Source organism: Gigantopelta aegis, chromosome 3 (assembly GCF_016097555.1).
Source record: "Gigantopelta aegis isolate Gae_Host chromosome 3, Gae_host_genome, whole genome shotgun sequence".
Classification (NCBI taxonomy): Eukaryota; Metazoa; Mollusca; class Gastropoda; order Neomphalida; family Peltospiridae; genus Gigantopelta; species Gigantopelta aegis.
The window spans coordinates 27,107,237-27,134,722 of NC_054701.1; the positions used below are offsets into that span (position 1 = coordinate 27,107,237).

At 34.5% G+C, this 27,486-nt stretch overlaps 1 protein-coding gene across 2 annotated transcripts in view; it reads left to right on the forward strand.

Annotated features, from left to right (window-relative positions):
* The window catches only part of LOC121367797 (syntaxin), a 99,057-nt gene that overhangs the window by 35,019 nt on the left and 36,552 nt on the right, over window positions 1-27,486 (forward strand). For both annotated transcript variants that reach the window (XM_041492171.1, XM_041492170.1), the window contains exons 3-4: window positions 7,449-7,548; window positions 8,173-8,247. In XM_041492171.1, the coding sequence (XP_041348105.1) occupies window positions 7,449-7,548; window positions 8,173-8,247 (175 nt within the window). The remainder of the gene's footprint in view (window positions 1-7,448; window positions 7,549-8,172; window positions 8,248-27,486) is intronic.

Genomic DNA, 27,486 nt, shown 5'->3' on the forward strand with positions numbered 1-27,486 from the left:
CATTACACACTACATGTCTTTTGGTGTCCGGTCTCCTTTAAATAAATACTGGGACATGATTATTCATGTGATGTTGAATTTATAGCAATTTTCAATCTAGATGGGTTAAATTTATTGTTAAATAGTGTTTAAAAGGACACTCCTGAGATAGTACCCATTTTAAAAGGTTTTCAGCAAATAAAATATTTTTACACTATTAAAATTATGATTTATTAAAATTTTCTTGCTTTGAATTTGAATATCTCTTTTACTAATGTTTTTGGACATCGTAACATTTTGCAGCATTATAGTATCCATTTTTGTCCAAAATAATTTTAAATATATTTATGAATTTATTATTTCTTCCAGTAACCAAGTGAAATTGTAAATAAATCAAACAAAGGTCATTCCAAATGTGTTTATCCGTATAATGTTTTATATTTAACATGTTGAGGTAAGATAGTGGTTTGTTTTGTTTGTTTGTTTGTTTTTGTTTTTTTAAACCCAGGAAAATACAGTATGTGTGTTTGTTTGGGGGAACAAAAAGAATTCTTGCTGGGGCTGAAAACTCAGAGTAGACCCCTTTAATTAACAGGAACATGGACAATGTTTGGTTATGGATCTGGTTTAAAGGGGTTTCATACTATATCTATCCAAGGTACATATCTATTCTTTTTCACATACTATGCATTAGAAGTTGCTGCAAACATCAGAAATGCATTGGATTTGCCAAAAATAGATGATTTAAAGGGATAGTTGTGTGTAATTTAATGGTGAAAAAATGTGTAATAGCTGAACATATTTTACGCTGTCTAATAACTAATTTCAGTGCCTTTTATATTTGACAGGCAATTCAGACATTTTGGTGTTAGTGTCAAGAAAAAAAAAAAAAAAAAAAAAAAAAAAAATCACCCTTTTAAATACTGTCTTTACTATTATTTGTCCCTTTTGATAAAAATGACTTCTACATATTTAAAGTTCTGTATAATTTAGCAGAAGACTAAATTGATTTGGCTGTGCTGTGTTCACTTGCTTCTGTTGATACAAGATTACCATTTATTTTGCATACCAGTCGTGAATTAATATTAAATAATGACAGTAAGATGGTTTGTTTAACCAGCTAGTTACCAAATGTATGGAAATTGTCTTCCAATTAGTGAATTTCCATATGAATGACAAATCAGATGCTGTTGCTCATAGCTAACAATTACTACTGTTTGTCATCAGATATTGACTGGCTTGGAGCTGGTCACATTTTATTGTTGTTGTGCTCACAAAGTGCTTACATCTGTTGCTTCCATGTGGCAGGCTGTAATAATTACTCAGATTCAGTGTCATACTAAAAGCCACAGAGATTTATAGCATTATAAAATTAATGAGGAGTTTTGTTTTTGCTAGATCAGCAGGTCTCAAATGATGCGCTACAGCACCCGGAAGTGCTGTAGACATCTTCCTGGCATGCCAAAGAAGATTAATCTCTGAAGGTTTATAATATGGATTTAAAAAATTCATGGCATGAAATCTCATGTGATTGTTTAGTATCAAAATATGTGTGTGCCAGTTCAGTAACTTCTAAACTGTAAGAAAATGGTTACTAATTTTGATATTAGGTTCTGCCAGTTTTGCAAATACTTAACTCAACAATGGGTTTTGTGGTTAAAAAAACAACCAGAATTCTGATTACACTAGATTTATAAATTTAATAAATTATTTCCTAAAAATAATGTCAGTGTTTGTAAATAAAGGTCCTTTTCTATTTAGGAAATCAGAATGACTATAAATTACTGTACTCTAAAAGTTTTATGAACATGATTGTGATTTGACAACCACTTAAAATAAAATAATAATAACTCTACATAAATATATAAAGAATACTATGGTTGTTTTTATTTGATATAATTTTTATGAAACTGGCTAAATTTCCTAATAGTGAGGTTATATAATTAAAGTCCATAAATTGCTTTAAAATTATATTTAAAGAAAAGGAATGTGGTACTTTTATTTCCTAAAAAAAATGTAATATTTGTAAAAAAAAATTAAAAAATTTAAAGCATTTTAAATAGGTAAGCATTTTGGATTAAGATGGAATGATATGACAAACAAGTTTAACCAAGACCTCAGATTTCATGGAAACGATTGTTTTTGGTACTATGTCGGTAAAATCATGGAACCAAAATTTTGTTTCCTGTGATTATTATATTGAAAGAAAATAATGTATATATAATTATTTTCTTTAAAACTGTTCCTGATAGGCTCCCATGATCACAAGGCATGGAACCAAAAAGGTGTTTCCAGTGAAATTTTAAATCCTATGGCCTGTTTAACCCATTATCAATACTTTCCAAAATAGTTTGTAAGAGTGGCAATACAAATCTTGAGTAACACACCTAATAATAATTGATTTGTCAATCTAATATTTGTCTCAGGGCAAGACGTAGCCCAGTGGTAAAGCGCTCGCTTGATGCGCGGTTGGTTTGGGATTGATCCCCGTCAATGGGCCCATTGGGCTATTTTTCGCTCCAGCCAGTGCACCATGACTGGTACATCAAAGGCTGTGGTATGTGCTATCCTGTATGGGATGGTGCATATAAAAGATCCCTTGCTACTAATTGAAAAGAGGAGCCCATGAAGTGGCGACAGCGGGTTTCCTCCCTCAATATCTGTGTGGTCCTTAACCATATGTCCGACGCCATATAACCGTAAATAAAATGTGTTGAGTGCGTCGTTAAATAAAAAATTTCCTTCCTGCCTTCCACCGGCCTCGGTGGCGTCGTGGCAGGCCATCGGTCTACAGGCTGGTAGGTACTGGGTTCGGATCCCAGTCGAGGCATGGGATTTTTAATCCAGATACCGACTCCAAACCCTGAGTGAGTGCTCCGCAAGGCTCAATGGGTAGGTGTAAACCACTTGCACCGACCAGTGATCCATAACTGGTTCAACAAAGGCCATGGTTTGTGCTATCCTGCCTGTGGGAAGCGCAAATAAAAGATCCCTTGCTGCCTGTCATAAAAGAGTAGCCTATGTGGCGACAGCGGGTTTCCTCTAAAAAAATCTGTGTGGTCCTTAACCATATGTCTGACGCCATATAACCGTAAATAAAATGTGTTGAGTGCGTCGTTAAATAAAACACTTCTTTCTTTCCTTCCTTCCAAATATTTGTCTCACTTTGGACAGGCAAATAACTCTGTGTGTGTATGCCTGTGTGCGTGCTTGCGTGCGTATGTGTGTTTTCATTGCACATCTTATGTAAAGAAAACAACCTTCAAAATCGAAGCCAGTTTGTCGAGAAATCTTGTATAATGTGAAATTGACAACTTCTGTACAACACTGGTGATATTGTAACTAGTGTACTACACTGCTATATATTCACACCAGAAGGCTAATGACATAGTATACTGTTAATAAATAACATATTTAATATCATCACATGTACATGAATGTATAATTACTAGGCATAAATACAAGGTTGAGTGAAACTTGCCCTGGTGCCGTTAGGGTTAATTGAGTCATCAGCTTTCACTCTGTTATAGATGCTGAATTTGCACTATCAGCATGATTTTTTAATTATTATTATTAAATTTTTTTAAAAAGACCAGCCATATAGTGGTTGACACTGGTTATGTCATTAGCATTAAAGTTGGTAGTTAGTGGCCACTATTGGATTGAGCTCATTGTGAGTTTACAGCTTGGTGGGGAGATGTAAGGACATTACAGTGACACTGTGTTAACTACTAACTTATGTCATAGACAGGCAGCCCAGATAGCTGAGGTGTTTACCAATAAAACTACAGTGCCTATTAAAGGAGAGAAGAGTTAAGGCATTTGGCCTGGTATGCATATTCAACAATATATAATGCACATTATTGCTTAATATCAACACATATAATCGTATAGTTAATAACTAAAACGGTTAAATGTGACGGCTATTATATATAACAGGCGTAGCCATTTTGTACTATCTCAGTGAGTACGCCCTCTGACAAGCTGGTGATTATGTAATACTTAACGTGTAACGTCAGGAATGAGCCTTAGAACTAGAGAAACACAATCTACCTGTTTTTTTGTGGGGTGATAAATAGTCATACATTGCAATGTTCTGTAATAATACACATCCCAGTAAGCCAGCAATAAGTATATCCAGCACTATATATATTATTTTTCAATACAAAATAAAATGCCAGTCAAAGTGGTTACACAACAAGTCGAAACAATTAACAATGTTTTGCCCATGCATTAACCTACATACTGAAATGATACATGGAGTGTTTTCTTAGTTAATTGGTCTATGCTGTTAGTTGCTTCTACCTGTGATTCCTGGTATCCAGACGAGCCAATTAATTGACGCTGTCTAGACACAAAAATACATACCGGTATTGTGGAATATTACCCGTCGCCCCTAAAATTGTAATGGACATGGTTTATTACTGTAAATAGTTCTGTAAAACTATTGATTACGTAGACTTTTCCATCTAAAACCACAGAACTGACCAATTACGTAGTCCCAAAGAAAAGAAAATTATCACTTGGGTATCGTGGGTTGTCGTTTTTGCTCCAACGTAGCATCAATAGTGTACATTTTTCCTTTGGATTATTTAACAGAGAAAAATACTATAACCCCATTTTGTTTCGTTAATGCAACTTGAAATATATTTAGTAAAATAGTTTATTATATTATTACGTCATTTATGCTGTTTTACAAGTCAGGTTGATCAAAGAGAAGCGCCTTGTCGAAAATTACTGCTTTTGTTTACGCTGTACATACAGGAGATGGTCAGGAGCTGACGTCACTTTGCCCCAAGCTATCCCACCGGACGTCACAAAAACAAAACAAAATGGCTGTCCCCAGTTAGCCGGAATAATCATGTTTTTTTATTCACTCTAAAATTACGCGTTTTTTCGTTTGCTAAAGTGTCAGTATGTGTTGGTGGTCCGGGTATGCATCTTTCCAACACACAAGGCTCTTGTTTGAGTTGATCCTACCTTTAACATTGGGAAAGTGGCACCTTGCCTGCCTCAAAATATCTTCATACAGAAATGCAGTATTAAAAGTGGACTGTTTGCCAAATGCTTCATTCATTTAGTCAAACAAAATATAAGAAAATGCAGATTCTTTATATCTGTATATCTCGGTCAGTTGATATATTTATCCTGGGAGGTTACGAAAAAGGATCAAGTGCTATGATTGGCAAATATGCCAACTAGATACAAAATATTTTCAGATGGTCCAAATGAATTATGAATGTATGCAAAAATGTGTAAGCAAAATAAACATTGAGTTAGTCAAAACGATGGTAGATCTACAAACAATACTTGATTTTTAAATTAGTTTTTGGTGAATTAGTAATCAACTATATATGTACATGTATTTGCTAAGTTCAACTTAATTTGCATTTGGCTATTTGACGAATGACATCTTAAATTCTCAGAAGATAAAATATATATTGAGTAAAATTTCGATGTTGAAGGGGCTGAGATAACATGATAGTTTTTAGTGAAAATTAAGCATGCAACCATTTCTTGACTTCAAAATATCATGTACTTACGAGATAACTAAGACTGGATAACAGAATTGACTATATTTTACAAACAATAGCCATAATTGTTAGCTCAATGCATCCCTCACGTCCATCCCTCCTCCAAAATCATGGAACAGGAGCAACAGCTGTTCTCCCACCTAACAGAACCACCGTCTTACACACTATATGTGCCCAGAGCAGCATGCTTGAACCTTAATGGGATATACACGTTACAAGCAAAAATTCTCAATACAAAAAAATTAATGAAAATATTGTTCACAAGTTACTAAATGTAATATTAGTTTACTTGTACATCTGCCTTATTAAAGTTTGTATAGCAGACCACAGTTTTTAAATGTAAGTTTACAAATATTGATAGAAGCATGATGTTATAAATTTTCTTTAGAAAGAAAATGAATATCACACATTTCCAGTCTTTTCCTTAAAGTAAGCAACTGTTATAAAAACAGGTGTTACATATTAATCTTGAAATAGAACCCCCTCCATTATTTTGCTTATACACAGTATGTAAAACAAAATTGAAATCAGAATGGTGCTGTATGTATAGTTTATAAATACATGTTTGTATTAGATAAGACTGAAAGTGATAAAAGCCATGTATGACTGTCTGAAGGAAAGTGATTCAGTTTGCTTTATATACAGACAAATTCTGCTCTTGAAAATCCCAGGAGATGTGGGAGATCTCATCTATCATTATGTTGGAGAAAATAATATTGAATTATTAACCAGAATTTCTAAATTTAATGTCCCTTGTTTCCCAATAGGAATATTGCCCCAATAATTATTTTGTCAAACATATTTATCTATTTTTATTATTTCCATTTATTTTTTCTTTGCTACTGAATTAGATTTTAAAAACCAGAATCTCATTCATAAAATTGAAACTCCTGGCATTGTTTTGTTTTTTGTCCTTGTCCTTGTCATTTTATTTATGTGCCTGGTATATTAATTTAATGTTAGGCCTGTTCGTCCTGGGTGCAACTTCTAACATCAGTAACTGAAGAAGGAAGAATGGGAAGGTAAAATTTATGGGGCAGTTTGAAAAGGGGAAATGAATATTATACAAGTATGTTTTATTGTACTATACTATACATGATACAGTACTGATTTTATAATACTTTATTGCTTTTATTTAGAAATGGGCTTATAAAAATACATTCATTACTATTAATTATATTTACTTTATTTTATTTAAACCTTAGAAGTTGAGGTTCTCTAAAAGGGTCAGCACCACACAATAAAACTGGTTTACTGCTTACTGTTTCTACAAGCATATGGTTAAATTAAAATTACAAACTAATAGCAACTAGTCACTTGTTAGCTAATATTTAAGTTTAACGGTATTTATGTTCTTATCATTTCATTATGCCAGTTGAAAGTTAATTGTTTTGTGGAATGATGTCATGGACTGAGCCTTGTTGTGACATCATACTAATAGCAACCTGCTTTTTCGTGTGCATAACATAATTAAAATAACTGCAAGCCACGTGCCGTCATACTACACAAGAAGGCTTGAAGACTGCATGTATTCTTTCTGGCGAGAGCCGGGACGTAGCCCAGTAGTACAGTGCTTGCTTGATGCACGGTCGGTTTGGGATCGATCCTCGTCAGTGGGCCCATTGGGCTATGTCTCGTTCCAGTCCTTAACCATATGTCTGACGCCATATAACCGTAAATAAAATGTGTTGTGTGTATTGTTAAATAAAAAATTTTTTTGCCTTATTTCTGGCGAAGATTAACATTGTTTGTTTAAAATACAAAAACCAGTTATGCTAAGCAAAATAGTTAATGCAAATTATTTTGTTGCCACCCCATTCATGTTGTGAAGAATTTCAATTTACAAAGCTCTAAATTCTTGGTATGGACATCTTGTGAATTTCTCAGATAATCTGATATATTAAAATTTAATTATTTGAATATCTTCATTTTCAGGTTGAAGAAATTCGGGGGATGATAGACAAAATATCTTCAAATGTAGATGAGGTTAAGAAAAAACACAGTGCAATATTGTCAGCACCTCAGACGGATGACAGTAAGTATTGTCAAAATTCCACCCAATTCGAACATATTTATATATGTTCAATACAGTGTTGTGATCAAATTAATATTGGATGCAAAATAAAATGTAGAAAATGAAAGCTGTTGCAGGTGGCTACAAATATTTTATTACTAAATGGTTGTTAGTCCCCTACTATTTTTGATAGTTGCAGGACAAATCAAATAACTGATCTTTGAGGTCAAATCTGTAACTTCAGATGGGCACATAGTTTTTGTGACTTATTTTAGTTAGGAAATCCCAAGTTTTTTTCGGCTGTAAGCATTGCCAATAATAGTGCAAAACTGAGTTTGATGGAAGTATGCACTTCATTTGTTTAAAAATTTCACGATATTAAACCAATCCTATCCTCAACATATTGCAATTTAACAGTATTTACAGATTGGGATTATCAAGTTCCTTTTTGAAATCCTAAGTTTATGTTGATTATGCAATATACTAATAACAGCAGGTTAAATGTAGAATATTTAATTTCTATATTAATTATGTTAACGTACATAGCGGGGTAAAGTTGCCTATGGCATCTTTGTTGACATTTTTGGAGCAGATAAAAAAACAAATTCAATACTCCTACTATAATTATTTGTCTTTTTGTTTCAGAAATGAAAGAAGAATTAGAAGAACTAATGTCTGAAATCAAAAAGAATGCAAACAAAGTTAGGGCAAAATTAAAAGGTTAGTACTTTTATTTTTGCAGTGATCTATTTAGTGTGTTTTTGATGTCATTATTCAAATCAATACCTGTTGAGTAAGAGTTATGAAAGGCGATCATAGTGCATTTATTTTAGATGCATTATAAGTCATTGAATGGGGTCAAAACAGGATGTGTGTGTGTGTAGTTTAACATCTGTGTTTATCGCAAATGTTAAATACACACAACTGTTTAAGAATACCTTTTGTAAATTAAGCCAGTCTTTTATATATATATGTACTGAACAAAATAAGAAACTTCCGCTAACTTTGCTTGAACATAACTTGATGAAAACAAACCGGGGGAATAATTGTTATATATGCGTTTAAAGAGTGTTCCATGATGCATCGTTTGGTGCAAAAATCATGGCCATAGGTTTACAGAAACTGGGAGAAATTTTGACCAAGTGTGGTAGGGGTTAAAAAAAAAAACAAACTTAATAATGGGTATGACCACCTCTTGAATTGACCACGACAGTGCATCACAGGTGCATAGAATTGACTAAAGTGTTCATTTCTGCCTGTGGAATATTGTTCCATTCCTGAATGAGCGCTTGACGAACTTCGTTGACGTTAGCGGGTGGGTTGGAACAACACCTCAATCGTCTGTCCAGACTATCCCAGACATGCTCGATGGGGTTGAGATCAGGACTTTTAGCGGGCCAGTCGTCAATGAAATCAATGTTATTTGTCCTAATTTACAGTGTCTCTAGCTGTATGAGAGGTGGCATTATCATGCTGAAAAATCGAGATGTTGGCGTTGTTATGGAACAAAGGAATGACGTGATGAGCGAGAATGTCATCGCGGTAACGTTGAGCATTTAAATTGCCATCAATGACGACTAGTGGTGAACGATAACCATGGGCAATGGCTGCCCAGACCATGACACAACCCCCATCCCCGAAACGATCTCGATCAAGAACACACCAGTCAGCATAGCGTTCATTTCTCCTACGGTAGACGCGCACCCTGCCATCACCATGTTGTAAAGAAAATCTGGATTCATCCAAAAAAAGAACGGTATTCCAGTGTCGCCGTATCCGAGTGTGTACATGTGCCCAATTAAGACGATTTAGACGATGACGTTGCGTTAAAACGCATCCGACGTGAGGACGTCGTGCATGTAAACCGTTTTCCCGCAGACGATTACGAACAGTTTGCCCACTAATTCGGTTATTATGAAGCCCAGGTGTGTTAGCAGCAGTAGCAGTGGCAGTTTGGAATTGATTGCGCAAATGCGTGTTCATGATATAGCGGTCTTGACCACGCGTTGTAACACGCAGACGTCCACGACGTGGCAAGTCGTTGGTGCTTCCTGTCGTTCGAAATCTTACGCGAACATTTCGTATCGCTCGACTAGAACTCCCAACATGCCTTGCAACGTCTTCTGTCGACATGCTAGCATCAAGCATGCCAATCACCCGTTCGCATAAATTATTGGGTATTCTTGACATATTAAAAATGCTACAATGTAAAAAACGTTAATTGTTTTACAAATTTTGAAGCGTTTTCGTTCACTTGATAACAATGTCAGTAAGACAAGTAAAACAAATTGACCGAATACTACACGGGACATGTCGAACCATGCATGCACGTGCAAATTGAATTTCACGTTGTCGACGATTAACAGTGCAAAAATAATCGATAAAATTCATGAATCCTAATAATACAGCTCAAGGCTAATACTACCTATATAATTTCATTACACAATGAATTCTTTAACACAACAAATACTATATATACAAATCGGAAGTTTCTTTTTTTGTTCAGTATATATATAGATCCTGATGTCATGTACCGCAGTAACCAAGAGTTGTTTACAACATAAATATTATTTGGACTAGAGTTTAATAAGTGTATATTTAGTACAGTAGGCACCTGTTATTCCCAGAAACTATGAACATTTCTTTTTGGAAATCCAGCCATAATATTTTAGCATTTAGATAACGATTTTTCATCGAGTCATGTTAAAGTGGATCTGTCAGTTGATTTAACTGAAGAAAAAACTATAGAAAGTGTGATGTGTTTTGCCAATACTAATGCGGTTACAAAGACTGTTGTACAACCCAGAGTGTGACTAGAGTACATATTGGAAAGTGTCTCAAAGATTGATTTTCAACACCGTAACAGATTTCAAGATGCACCACTTAGGAATAAATTGTTGTGTATGCGAAAAAGCAAATGGTGATTGTTTTTGGTCGTCTTGTAATTGTTTAGGCAATACAGTCATAATAAAATGTGCAGCAGTGTAGTATTGTCAGTTAACTGTTCATATCAGGGTTGAATCTACATACATATACATGTGGATAAATTATTTATGTGAAGGTACATTATCACAACGTACAAGTAGATATGAAAAACCTTTGCAGTAAAATAATGCATATAATTTAACACACAAAATATAAGTATTGGTTAAGTTCTTAAGTCGTAATACCTAATATAATTAAATATTTCATCTACCTCAGTCAAAGATGATGGCATTATTTTATCAGTGAAAGTATTTACAGTGAAATCTTATATTTAACTGATTTAGACTGGATTCGGGGTTTAGAGGGTCACGTTTTAGAATTTAGAAAATTCACGACCATAAAACTTGGCCGGTTTAGACATGTTTTATTGTACATGCATATAAACCAGTTTAAGACCATCATTTCCATGTTTATCTAATTGTCATATCAAGCCTTCTGGGATTGAATCTATTTGTGTACATGGACTTAGTATTAATCATCATGAATATGATAGACTGCTGTTACCTCACTTTTGACGTTTTATTTGACAATGTTATTCTTTTGTATATATGTCTGTGATCAGTTTCATGTTGAACTCTGGATTGTTTTATAAAATATTAGTACTATAAATCCTATAGGTCAATCAAACAATTGTAATTGATAAAAAAAAAGACATCTTGTGTTTACATACACATATAACACAAATGACAAGGTGGAGTTGTTTTGGTGACAGGTGAAATGCGTAATTGCACCAAAGTACACCTGTTTTATCTAAATCTCCTGATTGCTGTAACTGACATTAGATTGAAAAAGAATAAATCAGATATTGGGAAATACAAGCTTTTATGTCTTACCTTTTAATAAAAGGATCATTTGAATTAAAATTGTATGACAGTATTAGTGAATTTTAATACTGCTTTAAAAAAAATGATTAGTTTTTTTAAAACCCCTATAGTTTTAACTGGAAGGGACTATAAATTTTGCCTCTGTCTGTTTATCAGTCTTGAGTATGGTTTACTGGACTTATTTTTACTTTTTGCAATTTTATATATATATATATATATATATATATATAGCTTTATCAGTGGTAAAGAGTGTGGTCAGTGGGCCCATTTGGCTATTTTTTGTTCCAGCCAGTGCACCACGACCTGCATATCAAAGGCTGTGGGATGGTGCATATAAAAGATCCCTTGCTACTCTCTAAGACAAAATTACCAAATGTTTGAAATCCAATAGCCGATGATTAATAAATCAATGTGCTCTAGTGGTGTCATTAAACAAAACAAACTTTAACTTTGTTATGTAGAGTTATAGATCAAGTTTGAGTTTAATGGGGTTCTCCATTTTTGACAGTTATGGCCCTGGAAACTGGGGTCTATTAGTGAATAGTACAAACCAATCACCACCCTGTCAGAAATATTAAATTCATATATTACATCCCCTTGAACATTTGTGGAGCTTTGAACAGCAATACTCTTAGAATTATTGTTTTTATTAAACTAGTTGAACTGTGCAAATCAGTTATAACTATACACTGTGCAATTCATCCCTAAACCATTTGTTACATTTTTATTATTATTATTATTATTATTATTATTAAAAGGTTAAACAGTATGCTGACATGTTACTAAACACCTCTTTTCATTTTGTAAAGGTCTTAACAAAAGAATAAAGGAGAAATTATAACAAGTGGGTGGGATATAACCTTTGAATACAGTTGCTTGCCTAAGATGAGATAGGATTAGTATCCCAAGGTAGACCTCTTAGTATATCAAAGGTCATGGTATATGCTGAATATGCTTGTCTGTGGAAGGTCTCTTGCAGTTATTAGCTAGGAGTATGTAGTGGCAATGAATTTGTTTTTTCTCACTGTCAAGACCAAGTGTTGCAACAACTATTATGTAACATACATATAATAGCTCTGGTGTTTGAATATAGGGTTTCATTTGAATATAGGGCATAATGGTGTTAGTTTTGTATTTCACCTCTTCTTGGGCCTACCAGTTTTCTCATTCTTAATATCCATTCTGTGCTTCTGCGAATCAAATATTTTGGGTCAGAAATGTAAAATGATGAAATTGAATCCTAAAATAGCTAAGATTTCATCATTCTTACAATTGTAACGGAAGCCTAAAAAAACAAACTGAATTCAATTCCTAGCTACTTTAGCTTCAGAAAACTAGTTTGGTTATGTCTGTTGAGCCAAAAATGTCCAAACCAATAACAACCTGTCATAACATTATTGCTGCCAGTTGTGAGGGAATTTCATCTATAGTCCGTCCCACAGGGAACACCTTTTTTCATACTATGGAAGTTATTTCTGTCTGAGCCGATTGATTTGTACACACAGATAGTATTATTTGTGCTCTTTCCAAAACACTGTTGCTCTTCTTCTTACGTCAAACCACACTGAAATTATTTATCAAAACATGTTTATAGAATGATGGTATGGACTATAGTATGTAAATGTAGTATATAGTATATGTCTGACAAATCAAAGAAATGTGTCGGTGAAAATGTTTACTTACATTCATGTTAATATGCAAGAAATGAGATATTCAATTAGGAAGTATTGAATGTTTGTTATAAAGCTATGTGTTTAAGCCACTGGAAATACTCTCTTCATCATCTGTATTCGTCAATATTGACAAAGAGATCAAAGTTAATCCCGGCGTCTCCGAGTGGACAAAATTGCCTGCCAACTAGTCACTGCATAGTGTTGATTTCATGTGCGCTTTTCCTGTTGTCATTAGTATGGCCGCTCTAGTTGATTAATCCCCAATTGCATTTTTTGTATTTATCCTGCTGCAACAATGTTAGTACTTTTTAAAATTTTGATTCAGTAATTTCCATTGGGTAATTTTCCATGCCAGCCAGTGCTCAATTGGCATTTTAATGGCCAAGATCTAATGGCCTGTATTTGCGTTGATGCATATTAATGATTCCTTGCTGTTATTTGGTAGACTAGTCCACAGTGCTATTCCGATTAATCGAGTTCGGCAAGCATTACTTGCTTGAACCATTTGACCAATTAGTCGAGTACAAGTTTCATGATTGGTTAAAACTAAACTGCATACAATGCAGAGTTACTTCCTTCCCTTCTGATTTGGTGATCCTTGGTATACCAATGAATAAGTGTACAGTCCTCCATCTTATAGTTATAAATGTGTCATGCATGAGAAAATAAAACTGCTAGAAATATCTGGACATTTTTATTATTTTGTTCAACATAAATGGAAAAAAGTTTGGGGGTTTTGTTGGTGTTTTTTCATTTATTACCATGTTTTGGGGATTGGCCAACAAACATAAGACTGAAAATCAAGACACCTCATTTCATTGTATTTTTTGTATATTATTCATTATTTAATTGTTTGAATACAGAACCAAAATTACACCTCATATGCATTTTCAATAATGCAGGAAACAAATTTAAATTTCCCAAAAGAGCAATATAAAATAGAAACAGAATCACAATTTTTATAAACTCATGGATTTTTCATTATCAACGCATAAATTTTATTCAGACATATTAATTGGCTGCATGATGGATTATTAGGTTATCACAATCACCAGGAACAACCAGTAAAACAGCCAATAAAACAACCAATAAAATTAGGATTTATCTTTTGTATAGAAGGTAGGTACTGATAACATATATCACGATAGCTTAAAATAACTGGTGATGGGAAGGATTCACTAAACAAGGAATTGGGGCACAGTAGTGGTGGGTTTTCACACGAGACAAAAAGGGTATGCATAGTGACATAAATATTTCTTGCCCACTGGACAGGGTTATCCAGCTTTTGCACGGTGCTAGAAAAATCTGTCTGGCCCTAGGGCTAGATAAATCTGTCTGACCCGAGGGCTAGACGATTTCTACATACACATGACGTCATAACTCATGTTTTACGACGATTGACGTCATAACTTATGGTTTTCAAAATTCAGTTTGCAATTTCACGTATCATTGTTTTAAAAATATTTAAACAAATTAATATTTTCAACTTTATATTTATTGTTAATTTGCTGCATTTTTATGTCGTTGCATAAGTTGGACTATATTTTTGCAGCGTATGATTAAATCAGTTTCATTGTTTGTAGGTGAAATGGTTATGAATCGTTCAACAATAAAGAAGCTTACAAAATTAATGTTTTGTTACTATAATTAAATGAGCAAGAAACAGAATCAATCACTGTTGTGAGGTATAGATAAGGTAATTCAAACCCTCGGGACAAAATGTTTTTGTAAGAGCCTCGGTAAACCTCAGCCCTCACAAAAAACATGTTGTCCCACGGGTTGGAATTGCCGTATCTATACCTCACAATGGTGATAGATTCTATTAATCTACATAAAATATTCTTGTTTCCTACATGAAAGCTGACACTAAATTGGAACTGGCAACCTATTGGTACATTTGATGACACGGAAAAAACAAAAACATATCCAGTATAACATTTCATTGATTTTGAGCTGCTTATTTTGACAGTGTTGCTTCTACAGATCGGATCTGTTTATTAACTCCTACAGCACGAGACAGAATTGCATGCTAAGCTAATAGAGCTCCAACTGTTAACACCTCTCTGGTATCACGAGTGCTGTTGCATCATTGGACTTCAACCATCTCATTGGTTCTCTATTTATCATCTTCAAATGTCATTATGGACATCCCACACAATAAGAAAGGAATAAATGTTTAATAACACCATAGTACATTGTTTTAAATTATGGCTATTTGGTGTCATAGCATATGGTTATTTTGATGCATAGTCAAGAGGAGAAATATCGGAAACCTGCTACTGTCACATAGGCTATTCCTACTAAGTAAGCAGCAAGGACAGGATGGTACATTCCACTGCCTTTGTTATACTAGTCATGGTTCACTGGTTGGAGATAAAAAAAAAATCAACGAATTTACTACCACTTAGCTACATCCCACCCCATACAATTAGAAGTCATTCGATCGACTGTGCATTATCTTGCATTTGTTAAAAAACAGTCATGCAAAAGTATAATTAATGTTTATATTATTATAAACGAGTATTTACTAAATTAACATTTCTTAATCTTAGTATATCCAAATTAACTTTTTTTAAGCACATGTGTACTTATAATAGCCAAATTATTATTGATATGTATTATCCAAATTAATGTCTATTGATTTTCCAAATCCATGCTTATTTAATGTAAGCTACATAAACGTTTATTTCTATTTATTTACTGACAGCTTAAAAGCACTGATCCTAAAATGTTGCTAGCTATCCTCTTCACCGGCTGCCAATCCATCTAGGCAAGATTTCCCTGTATTTAACACTCGTTGACGATACATCACAGAATTTCTTTTCTCCGATTTACAAGATCAGCCACTACCAACTGTCGTTCAGTCACTGTTATACACGAGCCCATGTGGCAAGGAATTATATAGTTGCGACCGAGATCTAAGGAAATGTATTAAAACAAATTGGAGAAGATGGACACTGACGTGTTAAATCATCTGCGTTCCCAGGGGAGATGGCCTGGCTGTTTAGAATAGCTGGAGCTCTCTAATTGTATTTGCTGTACCATCTTGAATACTGCCGAGACCTACCTACACCGAACTGACGCTACAGCTGGGCCATTAGCCTATTCATGAAAGAGCCTGTCCATTTCTGATTTTTCTCGTCTGCTTTTATGGGAGTGAAGAAGGCTTCAAGTATAAGGCTGGTCCATTATCCTATTCATGAATCAGCCAGTCCATTTATGATTTTACACATCTGTTTTTATGGGTGTGAAAAAGGTGTCAAGTACATGTATAAGGCTGGTCCATTAGCCTATTCTTGAAAGAACCTGTCCATTTCTAATTTTTCTCGTCTGCTTTTATGGGAGTAAAGGCTTTTGAGAATAAGGCTGGTCCATTAGCCTATTCACGGAATCGGCCTGTCCATTTCTGATTTTTCACCTCTGCTTTTATGGGAGTGAAGGCTTTTGAGAATAAGGCTGGGCCATTAGCCTATACATCAGTCAACCTGCCCATTTCTGATTTTTTTTACGTCTACTTTTATGGGAGTGAAGACTGAGAATAAAGCTTTCTGAGATGCTTGTGTTTTGGAACATGCCCATAGAGATGGAAGTGGGTGTTATGAGTTATTACCAGTCTTTTGAACTGATTGGTGTCAGGTGATTTTTAATCAGTGAAAATGTCAGTGTTAAACTTATGCTTGTTTAAGTCAGAAATACATTTTTTGTTGTGGATTAATATTGTCTTCAACAAATGAGAGTTGTGATAGACTGTTCCGAGGTCATGACCCAAGTGTCCTTTGTAAACATAAACGGATAACTTCATATTAGTGTGTCATTTATGTCTGTGATACCATTAACTTACACATCTTCAACCTAATGCCGACACTTTTTGTTCAGTGTTTTTCCTTGTTAAACTATATTTTAAATGATGTTTTAAGGATGTGTAAGAAATAGAATAATACGCTCGTGCCCTTGGAGACAATTTATCTTAGAACAGCTTGTGATTCCCAAATGTATCTTAACTTGCTTTTGTTTGTAACATTTGGCAACCATTTGTAAGATAAATCCTCTCCAATGGGTACTCGTATATTATTCTGTAGATACTCTTTCAGTTCATTTAATAACTAGTCCTACAGATTTGACTAAGAAATTTACTAATACCTACATCACTTCGTCCAACTTATGTGTTTGTGTGTGTGTGTGTGTGGGGGGGGGGGGGGGGGTACCTGTTTTTGATGGGGATATGCTGAATAAACAAGATAATTAATTGGTGGCTGTACATAAAATTATATTCACCCCTTGCACCATTGGACTTCTGTAATTTTGTATATGATATATCACTGCATGCGCACAGCTTGCGATTATTGACATTTATAATGATCACGTGAATCTGTCAAAAGATGTATGTAACATCTTGCACATATGGTGAAGGTTAGCATCTCGATCAAAACTACAAACAACTACTAATTAATTCTGTAGTACATGCAGTCAGGTGTGATAAATCACTGGTATGGAATTGAACAGTATCATAAACAAAAGGCTTTTTAAATATTTCAGATCTTGTTTGTTTTATGCTTGCTACTGTAAATAAAAGTTAAAAATCAAGAAATGAATTTGCTGTCGGTAAAACCAGTTCTATGTGACAATTTCGATATTAAACAGTAATCTATTGAGACAGTTGGTTTTCTGTCCTGGAGAGGCAGTCTAGGCTGCTGGACTGTATCCCCGGGACAGTGTGCTTGGATTTTTATTGGATTATAGGCATATCAGATATTTATAAGTAAGACAGTTTACTAAATGATTCTGGGATTTAACTCTGTGGTGTAATCAATGGGTTTTTTCGACTCATGTTTTTTCTCTCCTGCCAAACAGTGCATGTGGGGAAAGTGCATTATCAGTATTAGTAGCCTATGTGGCAGCAATGGAATTCTCTTTCTCTCAACAAAGTGTTGAAATAACCATTTGTTAGACACCAAATAGTAATAGTATAAAATGTGCTGATGTGTTGTTCAACAAATATTCCCTTCCTTTCCTCGGGATTCCTGCCAGAAAATAATTTGAGGGTACGTAATAAACTCTCTCTCTCCTCCTCCTCCACCCCTCTCTCTCTCTCTCCTCCCCCCCCCCCCCCCCCCCCCCCCCCCCCCCCCCCGCAAAAAAAAGAGCAGATCAATAGTGCCCTTACTAGGTCGATCTGGGTTTCAAATGTTTTTGAAATTTGATCTTGAATTTCATACATTTTGACACAATTTCAACAGCAGTTCCCGTACTAGGATCTATATATATATATTTTTTTTTTATTACAATTTCACATAGGCTAGCCTATATATATCCATTAATTGCCAAGATTAAAGGGTGCATAATTTTACCCTTGGTACTTTCTGGATTTTTTCTGGCAAAAAATCCTTATGAATCCCATGTACCATATTCTCAGTTGATTTGTAAGAATATTAAGGTGGCCTCTTAAGGCAGTTGATTTTTTAAGAGATGCCCACTTAGCAGGTTTGACTGTACAGTGTTGTGATTGTTACCAAGAACAGTTACTCGGTCTAGTAATGTATATTCAGAATGAAATACAGCAGTCCAATACAAATAAGTCTCAACAATTATGTTTTATTGCACTTTTTACGGTGGGCACCATAATGCTCTATTTTTACCAATTACAAATAACTCGCTATGCTTCCAGGCTGTGTGCATGAAATAAGTGGATAAAACATTGATCAATACCGATTCCAAAATATGAAGCAATCACGATATTGGCTCCGTGTGTCGTTTGAATATTTTTACACTGAATTCTTGCCTCTGTAGAACGGGTTGTGTGCAACATGAGAAGACATTTTTGTGTCTGTCGCACATCGACGGTCTTTAGTTGATGACCTGTCAATTTGTGTCTGGTTATATGATTTATTAGTTTTATATACAAACCTGTAATTTGAACAGGATTAATGAGTGGAGAAAAAGAAAAATTAGGAAATTCCTGTTACACAATTCCCCAAAACTCCACAAAAATCCCCCCCCCCCCCCACTCAAATATTTATACTTAAAACAGGGGTCAAATTTTAAATTTGGGGGGGGGTGCATGTCAGATATTGCATTTGGTTTTAATAACAAAAATGAGGGTACTAAAACAATCTGAATGGTCATTGAGGCAAACTTTTCATTCACAAGAGGGGCATGAAGATAACTTACTTTCTATTATGTTTTCTAAGACAAAAATTGTTTCATTTATGGGAATGGCACAGGGGCAAATCAGTTAAGGCATCATAGGAATTTTCTTGCCATCAACAAGTCCAAGTTTCAGGGCACAAATGCAAATAAGGAGGGCAACAGCAGGACTTGCCATTGGTGCAGTAGTAGAATTTGAACCTTGTTTAAACATTGTTTCACATATAAGCATGCTTATATTAATATTTCATAACAGGGACCTGAAGTAGGACACAACTTTTTAAAAATAATAACCTTTAAACTTTTGAATTAATTTTGGCAAAAGGCATTGTTTGTTTTTACTATTATATATCAAAATTGTTTTTACAAATAAAACATTCATTTAGGCTCTAGTTCAAATTATATTTCCCAGTATGGCAAATATGCTAACATCTTCCTGTCTTCATACTTATTGAGCTATCTTGCCTTTGGCACTTCTATTTTCCATTCTGTGGTACAAACAGACATGCAAAATTGGAGAGGATTGACATCAGATTGTGATGTAATGCATTGTGTAAATGATAGTTATTTTCATTCTTTTCAAAATGATATATTGCTTTACATGAAAACCATTTATTTGTACTTATTACAATGTAACATTTTGTAGTCGGGTAATTTCAGATTGACAAGCACCCCATTTTTCACACTAACAGAACTTCCTACATGGCATCATTACAACACGTGAAATAAATATTATCCTCACTGTCTGAAAGTACCTATTAAAGATCCATTGTTGCTAATAAAAGTTGAAGTTTGCTTGGTTTAACAACACCACTAGAGCACATTGATTTATTGTGTGCACTAGTGGTGTCATTAAGCAAAGCAAACTTTTAACTTTCATTAGCAATAACAACCATGTGCTGGAAGTGTTTTCTCACCATGTATCCTATTACCGATGAACAAGGGATCTTTTAACTTTCATTAGCAATAACAACCATGTGCTGGAAGTGTTTTCTCACCATGTATCCTATTACCGATGAACAAGGGATCTTTTAATTTTCATTAGCAATAACAACCATGTGCTGGAAGTGTTATCTCACCATGTATCCTATTACCGATGAACAAGGGATCTTTTAACTTTTATTAGCAATAACAACCATGTGCTGGAAGTGTTTTCTCACCATGTATCCTATTACCGATGAACAAGGGATCTTTTAACTTTCATTAGCAATAACAACGATGTGCTGGAAGTGTTTTCTCACCATGTATCCTATTACCGATGAACAAGGGATCTTTTAACTTTCATTAGCGATAACAACCATGTGCTGGAAGTGTTTTCTCACCATGTATCCTATTACCAATGACCAAGGGATCTTTTAACTTTCATTAGCAATAACAACCATGTGCTGGAAGTGTTTTCTCACCATGTATCCTATTACCGATGACCAAGGGATCTTTTAACTTTCATTAGCAATAACAACCATGTGCTGGAAGTGTTTTCTCACCATGTATCCTATTACCAATGACCAAGGGATCTTTTAACTTTCATTAGCAATAACAACCATGTGCTGGAAGTGTTTTCTCACCATGTATCCTATTACCGATGACCAAGGGATCTTTTAACTTTCATTAGCAATAACAACCATGTGCTGGAAGTGTTTTCTCACCATGTATCCTATTACCGATGAACAAGGGATCTTTTAACTTTCATTAGCAATAACAACCATGTGCTGGAAGTGTTTTCTCACCATGTATCCTATTACCAATGAACAAGGGATCTTTTAACTTTCATTAGCAATAACAACCATGTGCTGGAAGAGTTTTCTCACCATGTATCCTATTACCGATGAACAAGGGATCTTTTTCTTATGCATTTTTAACATAAACAGGATAGCACATACCATGGCTATAGTTATAACAGTAACTGTTGTAAAGCATTGGTTTCAGAAGGAAGAAACCAATGAGTTGGTCCACAGACTGTCACTAAGCCACATCCATTTCCACTCCTTTTTAGCTTTGTCCAAGACTTAATAATCAAGGTTCGAATTACCTCATCTCATTATGGGCCCAAATTTCCATCCGTAAACATGGCCAGAAGAAAGTCAACATTGGATTCAGATGCTTGTGACCATAACTAATCAAATGTGACCAGTATGTAAGCCAGTCGAGATTCACATAACTGGTGCAGTCGAAAATAGATTTAGCAAATTGTATTATCAGTAGCTTTGCCATGGTACGAGTTTTCCTTCAAATGTTAGTTTAACAGTAGCAAGCAGCAGCTTTGAATTTCATTTTCTCTCATTGATACACAGTACAGTGTACACATATATAAGCCTGATATCATCACCTCAAATCATGGACCAATATAGCATATTATATATTATTTTCATATTGTTACTTGTATCTAGTTACATGTATATTATATAATTAGTCACAAAGTGAACTAAAAAAATTGGTTGTCAAAACTGACAGTTTTTAAGATTAAGTATTCTGTAGCCTCACGTACACAGTGTAGAGGTAGAACATTTGAGCTAGCAATTACATGAATTTTAATCTCCTAATTATGCAAGTAAATAAGATGATTTTGTCATGGCAGGAATTAGCTCAGTCGGTAGAGTGCTTGCCTGAGGTGCTTTACTCGTAGGATCGAACCTCCTTGGTGGACCCATTATATGATTGGGGTTGGGGGTTTTCTTATTACATCCAGTGCCTTACAAAGGTCATGGTATGTGCTGTGCTGTCTGGGAAAGTGCATTATAAAAGATGCAATGCTGCTAATGGAAAAAGGACCAAATGTTTTAAATTTAGTAGCCAGGGCTTGAATTTAATGGCAGACATGTGGCAAATTGCCGCAGTGCCATGGTCATATGCCTCAGTGCCCTGATTATATGCATCAGTGCCCTGGAAATTATTTAAAATCATTAGATCATTGCTGTACTTATTTCTTCCTGCCCATCTTAATTTATGCCCGAGTTGTGTGTATGCATTCTTTGATGTACTACGACAATCTCAGACAGTCTTTCATCTTCAACACTTTCGAGCTGCGTTGTATGCATTCTTTGATGTGCTACGACAATATCAGACAGTGTCTCATCTTCAACATTTCTGAGCTGTGTTGTATGCATCCGCTGATGTGCTACGACAATATCAGACAGTGTTTCATCTTCAACACTTCAGATCTGTGTTGTATGCATTCTTTGATGTGATACGACAATCTCAGACAGTGTTTTATCTTCAACACTTCCGAGCTGTGTTGTATCCATTCTTTGATGTGCTACGACGATCTCAGACAGTGTTTCATCTTCAACACTTCCAGCAGTCTCCCTAGTGTTGTAATTCTTCTTCTTCAGACTCGCACAGTTGACGAAATATTTAGCAAAATCTAATTATTTTTATGCAGAACAATATCAGCATATTGATGAGCTGGCTTACGGTAATGCTACAGTAAATATATTATTGAGCCATTCTTTTCTTACAAATCTCTTTCTACCACGAAAGACCAGTTTCACACCCAGGATAAACCCAATAAGGCTAATGGTTCTTCTCCACACTTCTCGAAGGAAAAAATGTTTTTGGAGATGGAAGTGAAGCTTGAATTGATTGATACATATTGGAGCGAAATAGCCAGATGTGCAATTTACTGAATTTGCATTATGCTCTGGGAGTTATTCATTCACAAAACAAGTGTATGGATGGGAAGAAAAAATGTTTTTTAATGACACTCCAAAATAGTGTTTAATTATTGGCTGTTACATATGTAATATATACTAGTAATTGAATATTTTCGTCTAGAGAATGAGAATAGAACCTGATGCCATTATCAGAGACGTAGCCCAGTGGTAAAGCATTCGCTTGATGCAGTCGGTCTAGGATCGATCCCCGTCGGTGGGCCCATTCGGCTATTTCTCACTCCAGCCAGATTGGTATATCAAAGGCTGTGGTATGTGTTATCCTGTCTGTGGGATGGTGCATATAAAAGATCCCTTGTTGCTAATCGAAAAGAATAGCCCATAAAGTGGTGACAGTGGGTTTCCTTCTTCAATATCTGTGTGGTCCATAACCATATATCCGACGCCATATAACCGTAAATAAAATGTGTTGAGTGCATTGTTAAATAAAACATTTCCTTCCTTCCATTATCAGAGATGAAAACGACTGGACAAAAAATCCTGGGAACTTTTGCAGGGTCTCAAAAAGTAGGAGAAAAACAATGACAGGAACTTTTCAGGTGGCTCTAAATATAGAATTCTGAAAAAATCTTTAAATTTTTTCAACTATTCATTACATACCGTATATTGCCATTTATTAGCCAACTCCTTGGATAAGCTAACCTCTTAGTTTGACCCTAAATACCAAGTACAAAATCATCGACCTCGTGTATAAGCTGAAGTCATCTTTTGTCCAGTTGTACCGTATATTAATTTCAATAATACTGTCAACAAATAGACTTGTGTTTTTATTTTTCATAATATATTCCTTTTAATTATTACAGACACAGTAATCGTAATCGCAATGTTAACGTCTTCCATGCCGTGCAAGAATAATTTAGCACCGATAAATCATAACATGAAAATAAACAATTCACCATTTTGTATCTTAAATTTGCAAAATGAAAGACTGGTTCTGTAAAAGAAAGATGGCAGACGCTTGGAAAGAACACATTTTTATCATTGAAAAGACAATAAAACAAGTAATTATTTTTATTATTCATCAAACTTGTAATGCATTTTAGAATAAAAAAGTACATAGTATTGCATGATGGTATTTTATTTATACTGTGCACAAATTATTGTTACATAAGATGTAAAAGGATTTAAGGGTCTGATCAAAATTTATAAATCGTGGTCGGGAGTGTTTTCTATCAGGATTTTATAAACCAATTTGTTGCCTGTGTGTTTTAGCTGACTTTCTTTTGAAAAAGCAATATACAGTAGGCTACTTCTAATTAGCAGTAACATTATCCCAACAAATGGATAGGTATACTGCTGTCTTAGGTCTGCCAGGTAGAAAGAAAAATTAAAGTTTGTTTTGTTTAACAACACCACTAGAGCACATTCATTAATTAATCATCGGCTATTGGATGTCAAATATGTGGTAATTCTGACATGTAGTCATCAGAGGAAACCCGCTACATTTTCCCATTAGTATCAAGAGATCTTTTATATGCACTTTCCCACAGACAGGAATGCACATACCACAGCCTTTAACCAGTTGTGGTGCACTGATTTGAACTTTGAAGGAGAAAAAAAACCAATCAGTTAAATGGATCCACTCAGGTGGTTCGATCCTGCAAACACCTAAACTGAACTGTATCCTGCTTAAAAGTTGTTTTCTTTTGTTTAATGTCACTACTTGAGCACATTGATTAATTAATTAATTAATTAATTAAAATGCTCTAGTGGTGGTGTTAAACAAAATAAATTTTAACCTACCGAAGATCTGAGATTCTGAGGGTTTTTTGAGTTGGGTTTTTTTTGAGTTGGGTTTTTTTTGTATTGCTTCTAGAGCTATTCCTCAAGTTACTCTAGAATTTATTGAAAACCTGTTATATGTAAATTAATATATCAAGGTCATGTTGACCGCCTGTCCTTTATATTCACCCTAGTTGGGGACAGGTCTTACTATAACATGGTTTCTATGAACACAAAACCCCAAACAAACGGGGAAAAAAAGAGAGAAAAAAGAAGAAACACCCTGAGATTCATGAAAACACTGAATTCTGCTAAATTGACAGCCTACTGATGAAGAAGAAGAATGTTCTGGATGCGGCTTACAGATGATTACTCAGAACACTGTAATCTAACGCTTGATTATGATGATAGTTGATTGCAGCGACAGTGACATTTAATAGAGATGAATGATTGTGGTTAACCAATAAATGTAGATAAGGCCGACTGGGTCTCCTGTTACAGAACTACAGTCTAGACTAGAGACTCAAACATTGTTTGACACTTAATACTAATAAATACTCATTTATTATATGATTTTATTTTCATTCTTTCATGAACATTAATTCAATTAATGGTTTTCCTCTTTGTGAAGTCATCTTTAATACAGATTGATCTATAGATGATAACCAGATGTGTCAATTATGGCCAATATGGTCATTCATTTTCAGTGTTTTCTGTACTGTCCATCAGAGTGTTATATTAAATTTCATCCCAATAAGCATGAAGGCTGATTGGCAAAAACTCAGTTCGATTTTTAGGTATTAAGGCCACCGTTCTTACTTTCTTTGATTATAGAAGTATTATTTTACCGTATTTCTCTTGAGAGAAAAGGGATTGATCTTCCATATCAGACCTAACATGTTATTTTCTAATATAATAAGTGTTAAATTTATACTATTTTTGTATTAAAACATTTAGACCAATATATTAGCCAATTTTACTTTTAATACTTTACTGAATAACTATTTAACTACACATGGAAACGAACCCAAAATTGAAATATTAAAATATACAATTAAAAAAGAAGGTTGTTTTGTTTAACGACACTATTATCTGTTTGATGTCATTCGCTACATTTCTCCAGTAGTAGCAAGGGATTTTTTATATGCACCACTCCACAGACAGGATAGCACATACCACGACCTGTGATATACCAGTCGTGGTGCACTAGCTGGAATGAGAAATAGCCTACCGATAGGGATTGATCCCAAACCAACTGCTCATCAAGAGATCGCTTCACCACCTGGCTACATCCTGCCCTCTAAAATATACAAAGTATAGTTATAATTTGAAATGATTTTCTGTCCATTTTCCTTTACACATTGTTTGGGTGTAGATCTGTACAGAATACTATTTGCATACCAATGGTTGTTATAAGTTTAACAGAATAATTTTAATGAAACATATAGCAAATAACAAAGTAATTATACTTTGGACTTTTTTAAATGATGACCAATCCATGAATATATAATCTTCCCAATTTTCCCAATTCTATCATTGCATTTTGAGAAGTAAAATCACATGATTATTTTTAAAGAAGTCTCTATTTCTACACTTTTAATTTTGCAGCTATAAAGCAAATGAAAAAAAGAAGTTGTAAAAAAAATAACAACTGTGCTCATAGTTACAAAACTAAACCAGTGGTGTGCAAGATTCTGGATCAGTTGTGGAATGAATGGACATGCTGGCATAGGGGATTATTGTGGGGGGAAAAGGAATATAGGGTGTTTGCTAAAAAAAATTGGCTAATTCAGCGATGGGTTGGGTCGGGGGCTAGGGTCATGAGGTAATTAGATTTAAGAACTTGTTGTTCATAATGTATAATGAATTAAAAGCTGTGTTCAGTTTAACTATACTGGTTTAGCTAAAACACTTTCAGTTGGATATGATGAGCGTGTAATAGCTATATTGGTATAATATAAGGTGGAAGTGTAGTTATCTGCACTTACGCAAGACATCAAAACAACAATGGACTATGAGTCTGTTAGGCCATTGATAACACACTTAATGCTTTTTCTGACTGTAATCTCCTGTCACTTTCACCTTATACTAGTTTAACTAAAACAGTTTGGGTTCACACTTATATTTAAACTGTTGTCGTTATACCAGTTTAATTAAACCATGCAGCTAAAGATTTTATTAGGTAACTCTTACACTGGTATTGCATCACATCACATCACATAAAAAATATTAATAGTATACATTTATACTATTACATTTTTGTTGTTGATATGGTTGCTAGGGATTTAACTGTGCACCTTATACTAGTTTAACTAAAACAGTTTGGGTTCACACTTACATTTAAACTGTTGTAGTCATACCAGTTTAACTAAACCGTGCAGCTAAAGATTTCATTAGGTAACTTTTATACTGGTATTACATCACATAAAAAATATTAATAATATACATTTGTATTTTTTTTTTAATCTGTTTGTATGGTTGCTAGGGATTTAACTGTGCACCAGGTAATTGATTCATATCTTGATATGCAGATGGCATTCATTGCAGCACTGCTTTCTCTATTTCCTATACAAATCTGGATTTAACAATAAACTGTTTTTGCAATAAGCCACGGAAACCATGCTACACGTACAACTGATTTTAATAACCTTGAGCTACAACAAAGCTACCACTGATTTCAAATGACAAAAACAAAGCTATAAACGTTACAAATGCCTTTCTTTAATCATTGAAATGAAGACAGATTTACTGTAACCTTGAATTGGTTTGTCTTTCAAATGAAATCATTGTCTTAGAGTTCATTAATGGATAGCAGACTGGGTGAGCTTTGTCTCTGTTTTGGTCTTAATTGCGGGACAGACGTCCAATAGCCGATGATAAGATTAAAAATCAATGTGCTCTAGTGGCGTCGTTAAATAAAACAAACTTTTTTTTTTAATTGCG